This window comes from Heteronotia binoei, chromosome 3 (genome assembly GCF_032191835.1).
Source record: "Heteronotia binoei isolate CCM8104 ecotype False Entrance Well chromosome 3, APGP_CSIRO_Hbin_v1, whole genome shotgun sequence".
Classification (NCBI taxonomy): domain Eukaryota; kingdom Metazoa; phylum Chordata; class Lepidosauria; order Squamata; family Gekkonidae; genus Heteronotia; species Heteronotia binoei.
The window spans coordinates 93,173,728-93,183,926 of record NC_083225.1 but is presented as its reverse complement, the minus strand read 5'-3'; the positions used below and the strand labels follow the sequence as shown (position 1 = coordinate 93,183,926).

The window sequence follows — 10,199 nt, the reverse complement described above, 5'->3', positions numbered from 1 at the left end:
GGGGGTTAAATTCAATGAGCCCCAAAAGAAGATGCCCCTATCCATTATTTCTAATGGAGGGAAGGTATTTAAAAGGTGTGCAGTCCCTTTAAATGTGATGGCCAGAACTCTCTTTGGAGTTCAATTATACTTGTCACAACCTTGCTTCTGGCTCCACCCCCAAAGTCTTCTAGCTCCACACCCAATGTCCCCACACAATGTTTCCTCTCAGCTGTGGAGTCTTGTGAGCAAAACTACTTTGTGAGCTACTGGCATTAAAGTGAGCATAAATTAGTTTGCTCTAGGGCCATTTTTCCTGAGCTGAGACAAAAATGTGTGCCCTGGAGGCTAAAAAATTGTGAGCTAGCTCACACTAACTCAGCTTAGAGGGAACACTGGTCCTCAGATATTTCTTGATTTGGACTTGGCAACCCTAGTGAGGGATAGGGTTGCCAAGTTCAATTCAAGAAATATCTTCGGACTTTGGGGCTGGAGGCAGGAGACATTGTGGGTGCAGCCAGGAGCAGGTCAACCCTAGTAGAGGGGGGGGGGTGAGTGAAAGCCAAGGGGTGGGGGTGGGTGGGAAGAGACTAAGATTGGGGAGTGAATTGCTAAGGGTGTGGTTGAGAAGGAATGGTGGTTGACAGTTGAGGGGATAGTTGGCAGTGGAGTGAGTGAGGGTGAGAAGGTACCAAGGGTGCGGGTAACGAATGTCTTCACTGGGTGAGTGGGTAGACACCAAGGGTGGGGGGCACACCCTCAGAGCCTCTTTCTCTACAACCCATTGTATTTTTCCTCACAATGGGCCTTATTCTTAGTTTAGTAGACATTACTGTACACAGTATGTGTATAGGGTAGGGAGTTGCAAATGGTAGATTAACCTAATGCAACTAGTAATGGAAAACACACTGATCGCTTTATGAAACTAAACAAATCATTTTAAAATGGAACTTGCTACTTAAAACATCCATTGAAAGTTAAAAAAAAAATCTTAATTGATGACTGGATTATTTACCACACTGAAATTTGTTGTTGTTGTTCAGTTGCACAGTCAAGTTCGACTCTTTGCGACCCGACAAAGTCACGCCAGGCCCTCCTGTCTTTTACCATCCTCCGAAGTCTGCTCAAATTTGTGTTAGTTACATTAGTAACACTGTCCAGCCATCTCATCTTTTGCCTTCTCCTTCTTCTTTTGCCTTCTGTCTTTCTCAGCATCAGGGTCATCTCCAGTGAGCACTCCCTTCTCGTTTGGTGGCCAAAGTATTTGAGCTTCAGCATCTGACCTTCCAGGGAACAGTCAGGGTTGATTTCCCTTAGGACTGACTGATTTGATCTTCTTGCAGTCCAAGGGACTCTCAAGATTCTTCTCCAGCACCACAGATCAAAATACTGAAATACAGAACCTAATTTCAGTGCCATTGCCAATCTTTGGCAGGACACAAGGTAATAATTCTCAAATAATATGCATCTACCCATTGCAGGTCCCTCACCGGATAAACACAACCCGAAACAGTTAATTTAGGATTGGGAAAAGCCGTTTAGCTGGCCACACGGTCTGACCCTCAGGCAGCCTCCCGGCACTTCTGGCGCTCGAAAGGACCCTCTCGCGCTGCGTCCTTTGCTGGGGAGCCTTCGCTTCGCCCTCTGCCTACCGTCGCCTTTCCACGGCGCTCTTTTGCAGAGGGGCGATGAGACGCTCCGACTAACGCCACCGAGGGCTGGATGAAAACAAGAGCACGTTTACCTGGAAGTCCCAAGCTCCGCCTCTACTGATTCTCAGCCAATCGAAAGCGAGGGGGACGCCGAGCTAGAGCAGCCGGTGTAAACACCCCAAACGGTCCCGCCTCCACTTTTGTGGATTTGCTCCTGGCGCCAGCTATTCCTCAGGCTGCGGCAGCTGCTGCAGGACGTCCGTAGGCGCCCTCTTTGCTCTTCTTGTGCTGTCCTGAGCGCAGCCTCTGGGGCACATGGCATGTCTGATGGCAGCTTTCTCAGTGGGCGCCGCCTTGGTAAGTGTTCTTAATGCGCCTAGGCAGCAGTCCTGAGGCGCGCATACGAAACCACTAACATGATAGGAGGATCCTGCATTGGATAGCTTTTCAGAGAGTGTGCGAGAAATAAAAGGCTTCTTTTAAAGGAGGGAGATGTAATTTGCGGATAAGGGGACAGGAGAGCGCTTGTTTTTGGAAATGTCACCTTTCCCCACCCCAGCGGTGTTTTTAACCCTTTGAGCAGCGTCTGATTCGTAAAGAATGAGCTTTTCGGTCGGGTCTTTGAAACGGGTCGGTATTCTGCCTTGTATTAAAAACAAAAGGTAAGGGGGGGGGGCAGAGAGACCCCCCACCCAATGCAGATGCAACCTAGTTGGCTTGATCTCCGTCCTGCCGGCCCTAAGGAAAGCGCTTAAAAGCGAAAGAGATAATACCGAGGAGGAGCAGGAGATGGTCAAAGCAGGGAGTTAATTCGTTCCCGCGAGAGAGGAAGGACGCGTCTCCAAAAGTGACCCAGAGTCGCTCAGAGCCCAACCGGTCGTTGCCTCTTGATTCCTAGCGCTGCTGTGATGGATCAGCCTCCTCTTTAATGTGCGTGCTTGCGTGTGCGTTTGTGGATTCACTGAAGGAGAAAGAGAGCTGGTTTTATTTTGCATTAACTAAGACATCTTCTGCTCATCAGTGCTGAAATTGCTTCGGTAAGGAAATAACTCTTGTCTTTTGTTCCCTGTCTGGCATTGTGAATGGCTGTGATTTTTAATGATAATTAATATGTGTTTAAAGCCTACTGATTTTTCCCCCTTTATCTCTCCCCCCCCCCCCATAACCCTATTAACAGATTTTCTCTTCTGGGTTTTGAACTGTTCCAAAGTTGTAGCTTACTGTAGCATTATCATATATTGGTATTTTCCTGGCATAGGATGGGTAGAATGCAGAGTTTGTTTTGTTTTTTTAGAATTTTTTTTTGTCATTTACATCATCTTGGATTTGAAGTCAGCAGCACATAGGCAGGGTTTGACCGAAAGTTACCTCTGCCTCGAGCTCATGAGAAAGATGGGGGGGGGGGGGGAGGGAATTAGATGGTTTTATGAGCATGCTCAGTCTCTCACAACTGTATCCTATGGTTTGAAAAGAGATTTACTAAGGCACAAATAACATTTCCTTCTCATTATATAATGGATTTGGTATAAACCTATAATGGATTTGATATAAACATTGTTGTAGTTTTAAAGTAAGTTTCTGGATTCAAGAGCGAAGGTATTATGTCACACTTATTAGTTTTACTGTTTTGAAAGGCAATGTGTTTATTGTTCAGCCTGGTGCTTTTTATCACAAAGCAGTTCAAATCATGAAAAGGTGATTGGGATAACCCCCCCCCCCCCCCGGGAAACTAGACATAACAGTCCAAAGGAGGGGATAGGTTATATGAGCTGAAATTTAGAATGTGTCTACTGCAACATCAGTTCAGATGCATTACTTTAAAAGGTATTGTAAATGTTCAGTATTATAAAATATTAAGTGTGCTAATTTGTTCAGAGAGATCTGCACTGACTCCAATGAATTATTTGATTTTCTGTGCTTCCCCTGGCATCCCAGAATAATAAACCTCATGACTTGATGACTTTTTGAATGATCTTGGGATAAGATCAACCATTCTGAACAGCAGATGTGATTTAGTTGTTATCCTACAGCCAGACAGCATCAAGGAGTCCTTATTTTGCTGTGTGATGACTGAGGAGAGGACTGCTTCCCCCCTGAAAAAGAATGCAGACAAACAATGTCATTACAGAATCCCCCTTTTCATCATCTGGCATAATGAAATGATTGTCTAGGTTTGTTTAACATCTTGGCCAGTTTGCATCTTCTCTCCATTCCCAGCTCTCTCCTCACCCCAGCTCACTCCCAAATAAATATTTTATTTATTATAATGTAATATTGTAATAAAATCTAACCAAGGGACAGAAGTGACTTCAGAAGATGTCTGCACCTAAGTTAAGATCATGTTAAATTCTTAAACGTAATCATGAATGGCCCTATATATTAAGAATGCATATATTCAGTACTTTAAACACAAATGACAAATATTTTGATAGTACCCAATCCCACAAAACAACCCACTATAAAAATAAATGGTAATTGTTTGAGAATTTCACATGTGGCTTGAAAAATTGGACCTTCAAGTATTCTAGAAAAAAATGCAAGAAATAAGCAGTAACATACATTCACAGGCTTTTGGGGGGTTTTCTTTCTTTTTGGTTTGGAAATTAAATCTACATTGCCATGTTCAAATTACATTATTATTGTCAAAATGTTCAAGCAGCTGGTATGTCTTGTTGGATATCTGACCAGTGTGGACATGAACAAACAACCAGATTTGGCAACATGAGCTGATCTCCAGTTCTTCAGAAGGTAGGACCAGAACCAATGAGTTGAAATTAAATCAAAAGAGTTTCCAGCTCAACATTAGGAAGAACTTTCTGACCATTAGAGCAATTCCTCAGTGGAACAGGCTTCCCCAGGAGGTGGTGGGTTCTCCTTCCTTGGAGGTTTTTAAACAGATGCTAGATGGCCATCTGACAGCAATGAAGATCCTGTGAATTTAGGGGGAGGTGTTTGTGAGTTTCCTGCATTATGCAGGGGATTGGACTAGATGACCCTGGAGGTCCCTTCCAACTCTATGATTCTTCAGTTGTGAATATTGAGAAGGATCCAACTAGCTTTTCCACTGAAGAAGAGGGGAGGAGAGGGTCCCCTTTGACCACTAAACAAGCTGAGCTGAAAATCATGGATCCTACATGGATCCATGTGCAGTGAGGGGCTGGAGGAAGGAGAATTAAGTGACATGAGTGAAAAAGATGGCTGGATTCAAACCACTTAGTTTAAACCTTTAAAACAGTTGATCATATTTTTAAATACAAACATAGATGAGGCTACCATATCAAATCAGACCACTGATCAATATGGTACTATATATTCTGACTGGCAGAAGAGGTCCAAGGTCTCAAGAAGAGGTCTTCCCTAGCACTGTTCTCAGTAATCTGTTTATAACAAAGTTTGTGTCCAGTGGCACCTTTAAGACCATTAAAGTTTTATTTATGTTATTTGAAGAAGTGTGTTTGCATGCACAGGAAAGCTTATACCGTGAATTAGACTTGGTCTTAATGGTGCCACTGGACTCCAACTTTGTTTTGCTGATTCAGACCAACATGGCTACCCACATAAATCTGTTTAAGTAGAGATGCAGTGGATTTTAACCTGGGATCTTCTGCATGTGTTCTACCATTAGATTATGACCCACATTGTAACACAGTATAATGTTTCATTTAAACCTGCTTTGGCTGGTTGGGTGGGATATAAATCCAATAAACTTAAAGGTTCAATGTTGGGGAGGGGGAGAAATCCCTAAAATGACACTTCTTCCTTGCAGTAAAATTATATCAACAATAATAACAAGAAGTGATCTTTTATAAACTTTTAATATTGCCAAAATCTGTCGTCAGCAGAAGCCACTGCCTTACTCTGCACAATGGTAAGGTTTTTCTTGTTTGCACATTACTTTTGGAGAGAAAAGTCATAAATATGGGAAGGTTTTAGGGTGAAAGTGAAGTATTAAAAATTGACAATTTCATATCACAACAAGTGGAGGTGAATTGTAGAAATGTCCTAAAGAGAATGGGAGGATGCAAAAGCATCATTACATTTCATTTAAAGGTGCATAAAGTTATAAGAATGATAGGAGTGAAAAACATTTTTTCCAGATTAATGAATTTAGGCTAACTAAACAACCCCTTGAAACAGAAAGAATGGCTCTGGTGCACTTGCTCTAAGACTTAAGTTCTGGCTGCTTTCTGATCATATTGAAGCTTCCTCAGATCATTAGCCTATTAAGGCCCATATTGCCTGTTCTGAATGGCAGTGAGGCTCCAAGGTCTCAAACTAGGGTTGCCAGGTCCGACTCAAGAAATATCTGGGGACTCCTGGAGCCAGGAGACTTTGGGAGTGGAGCCAGGAGCAAGGATGTGACAAGCACAACTGAACTCTGAAGGGTGTTCTGGCCATCACATTTAAAGGGACTGTAAATCACATTTAAAGGGACTTCCTATTATTTGGAAATAATGAAGGATAGGGGCATCTTCTTTTGGAGCTCATAGAATTGGACCCCCTGGTCTAATCTTTTTGAAAATTGGGGGTGGGGGGTGGGGGTTGAGGAGAGGCATCAGATGCCATGCTGAAAATTTGGTGCATCTACCTTAAAAAAAAAGCCAGTGCTGGATTAGACCCTGTGGAGGCCCCTAGGCAGTCAAAGTCTTGGGGGCCCCCTCGCAAATTATCTCAGAGTCAGAATGCCTGTCCTACCACCCTCAGTCCCTGCTACAGCAGGCAGGAACTTTCTCAAAAGCCCCTTTGACAAAGCTTCAGGGGGGAGGCAGAGACAGGTAAGCTTGGAGACAACACCAGCAGCAGCTACACCAGGCAAGTTGGGCAAAGAGCGGCTCAGTTGATGGCTGCGCATGCAGGATGGGAGAGCTGCAAGCAGGGGGGAAACTGAGCCTCAGAGTCTCAGAAGTAGAAAGAAAATGGAGTATATCCTGGGGAGGACAGGGACCTCAGTTGGGCACAATGCCGTAGAGGCTACCCTTCAAAACATCCATTTTCGCCAAGGACATGGATCTCAGTACATGGATCTAGAGATCAGCTATAATTCCATGAGATCTCCAGATCTCAACTGGAGGTTGGCATCAGATGCATTACTGAAGATGTCTACCGAAATATTCTTTTGTCTCTAATTGCTATAGATCAGGGTAGCCAAACTTGCTTAATGTAAGAGCTGCATAGAATAAATGTCAAATGTTTGAGAAGTGCAAGGCAGGCAGGCAGGAAGGAAATAGATGGAGTAGGGAAAGAGAGGTTGAAAGAAAGCAACTTTAAATGCATTCTGCAAGCTGCCAGCTGGCTTGGCTTGGAGAAGTGATTTAATGAGAGAAATGCTTTCTCCAAGTCAGCTGATGGGGCAGTGGGGGCTTCAAGAGCAACACAATATGTGTGAAAGAAACACATGTGGATTCTAAGCTGCTGCAGTTTGGCTGCCCTTGCCATAGGTGAATATTGAATCTGAAGGAATCCTTTCTGGGTAAACAGCCATGTTATCTTCTAAAACCTTAGGAAAGCATCATAGAACTTACAGTGGATGTTTGTTCGTTCTCATTCTCATTCTCTCTCTCTCCCCCTCCCCTTCTCCCACCATGAGAACTAGTGCTCTGGAGCAAGTGCTTAATGAAAGTGTTATCCTAGGAAAAACTCACATATATGTTTGTATTTTTCCTTTTGTGTTCCAGAATGCCAGCAATTCTTCACCTGCTATGCCTGAGCCAAAGTCTGTATGTGTTTCGGTAGATGAGGTGGTCTCCAATGGCACAGATGCACAAGATGTCCATTTACTAAACTGCCACTTAAAAAAGTTGGACAATGCTTTGACAGAAGCCCATCGCTTCTCTTACTTGCCAAGGAGACCAGCTGTGAATATTGAATTTAAAGAGCTCTCATACTCTATCCAGGAAGGACCATGGTGGAGGAGGAAAGGTAAGAAAACAAAAATGTTATAGATGAATACTGAGGGAAGTGTTCCTTGTCTTCTGACTTTGTGAATCATAGACACTACTTGGTAAGGAAGGCAGAGAAAAGTGGAACACATTAAGGAAAAAGAACTGACCCTTTCTGTTGTAAAATTTAAATTAAGATTTGGCTGTAACATAGTAATAATGCCTGCTTTAGATATTCAGTTTGTTCTTTGGCACTTCATGTTTTTTGGAATAAATACCTTGCTGATTATAACATGTAAATGGGAATTTTTCTTAAAAAAGAACTATGTGCCCTCTAGTTGGTTGGGTCACTATCTATGTGGCGTTGCCCCCAGTTAGTTACAATTCCTAGAGCTGTATCGGACAGCCAAAGATTAAGGAGATGATCCAGCTCTAAATGGTTTGATACATTACTGTAGACTAAATGGAGATCTTAATATAGTTTACTTAGGTTCTTTTTGAAAGTGCACTCCAAATGGAAGAAACAAGGTAAAGGAAATTACTCAGCCTGTGACCTTTAAATAACTTAGAAATGATCCTTAGACCATGTCCACAATTATGAAGTAACAATGAAGTATGAGAATAAACATGATTTCCATTTAGTTGTGTCTTGTACATGACAAAAGTAGATGGGAATGTGCCATCCCCATAGTCAGTCTTGGCATTCAGTTGCAGTTAATACCCACGTTGCATGCAAGTATGCACACATCAAGACCAAAATCTCTTTTAATTCTAAGCTATTTCTCATGAACTAAGACATTCAATTGGACCTTTGATATCTGATATCATAGGCTCCAGCCAGGCTTGCTACTTTAGACCAAGCCCATAGGATAGACCACTTCATAGTAACCAGATGCCGAACTCACAGCTGTATGTAAATAAGGTGGTACTCAGAAAGATCTGTTACTCAAGGATCTGAAACAATCAAGTTAAACTTTGGATGTTTGACAGTAATAGCTAGTCATATAACCTAGCTGAGAAGGCTTGTTTTGCCAAGAGGAAAATGCAGAAAAAAATGATTGATTTACTTCATTCAACCTCACTTTTTTCTCTTCCATTTTATCCTCACAACCAGAGCCTTTTTTTGGAGTAGGAACGCAGTTCCAGCAGGCTTGGTGTCAGGGGGTGTGGCCTAATATGTAAATGAGTTCCTGCTGGGCTTTTTCTACAAAACAAGCCCTGCTCACAACAACCCCATGAGATGTAATCTTCTAAGTGATGAGGTCTTTTTATACCTAGTATGCGTATCTAGAAGAATATCGCTTGACATCTGACAGCATTTTATTTACTTTATTTATATCCCATATATCTTCTCAATGGGGACCTAAAGTAGCTTACATTTTATCCTCACCCAGCAAGCTTCCAGGACACCAGTTGGGATTCAAATTGGGGTCTCCCAGAACCTTGTCTGACACTAACCACAACACTGTATTTTTGTTACTTATAACTGTAGTGCTTTTCACACAATATCATTACCTTCTACTATTACTACTACTGTAACTAAATAATAATGTTTTGCTTGGACTTGGCAAACATTGAATAGAAAACATTGACAGCCAAAATGGTAAAATGTCTGGCAGCCACTGTTTTAGATTACTGGCATAGGAGAATTTATTGTTGAAATTATATATCTTTTTCCTTGTAACATCTGTTCTCCATGAAGGGGAAACAGGATGTATATGAGATTCCCAGCAGCAAGTCTTCCACAGAGAAAATTACCCTAGAGTGAAAAATGTAACTCTTGAGGCTGGTGTCACATATTTTAATGAAGTAATTACATTTCCACATGGGATTGTCTACAGTTATATGAACTGGCATGGATATATTCTGATTCTGTGGTTCATACATCTCATCATATCAAGATTCAGTGCTTGGCCTGCCTCTTTTAGATGTGCATGCCAATACTGAAAAATCTGTCTTTGTATCATCAGTTCCTACTTTCTGGGGGGACGGATGCAGAAAATCACTATAATTGGCTTGTGAAGCTGTTTCTTTTCTTTCCATACATGGTTCGTTACCTTTGTGTAAACTAAGTGTAAATTATCATGAACAGTAGACCTCAGAATTTCAACAGTTGAAAAGAAAAATAGATCATGTGCGCAATTCTAGAGTAACAATGAAGTAAGAGAATAAACATGATTTCCATTTTTGTGTGTCCTGTACATGACAAAAATATATAAGAATCTGCCATCCTAATAGTCAGCCTTGGCATCCAGTTGAAGTGAATACCCATGTTACAATCAAGTGCACTCATCAAGACCAAAATCTCTTTTAATTCTAAGCCATTTCACATGAACTGAGACATTCAATTGGACCTTTGTTATATAAACTTAGAATTCTGGAGGGAAAGTTGCTGTTTTAAAGTATGTGAATCAAACCTGAAATAATATTTTGAACATAAAATGTAATACTTTGTAATACAGTTTCAGTATTTTCATTCTCTAATAAGAATGGAGCAGATTTCTTTGTAAGACTTCTCAGGATGAAGTACACTAACATCGATTCAAGCTAGCCCTTGAATTTAGGGATACACAATCTTCCCATGAACTATGGTATATTTTAACTGTATGAATCGAAAGGAAAACTCATTTGACTTCACCTTTTCATATGTTTTTGCACTTTTAAAAACAAATTACTGAAAGCACTTTAC

At 41.6% G+C, this 10,199-nt stretch overlaps 1 protein-coding gene across 1 annotated transcript in view; it reads left to right on the top strand.

Annotated features, from left to right (window-relative positions):
* The first annotated feature begins 1,833 nt into the window (after positions 1 to 1,833).
* Positions 1,834 to 10,199, top strand: part of ABCG1 (ATP binding cassette subfamily G member 1) — a 96,681-nt gene continuing 88,315 nt past the window's right edge. The window contains exons 1-2 of the mRNA XM_060234218.1: positions 1,834 to 1,988; positions 7,307 to 7,550. Coding sequence (XP_060090201.1) covers positions 1,947 to 1,988; positions 7,307 to 7,550 — 286 coding nt within the window. The 5' untranslated portion in view covers positions 1,834 to 1,946. The remainder of the gene's footprint in view (positions 1,989 to 7,306; positions 7,551 to 10,199) is intronic.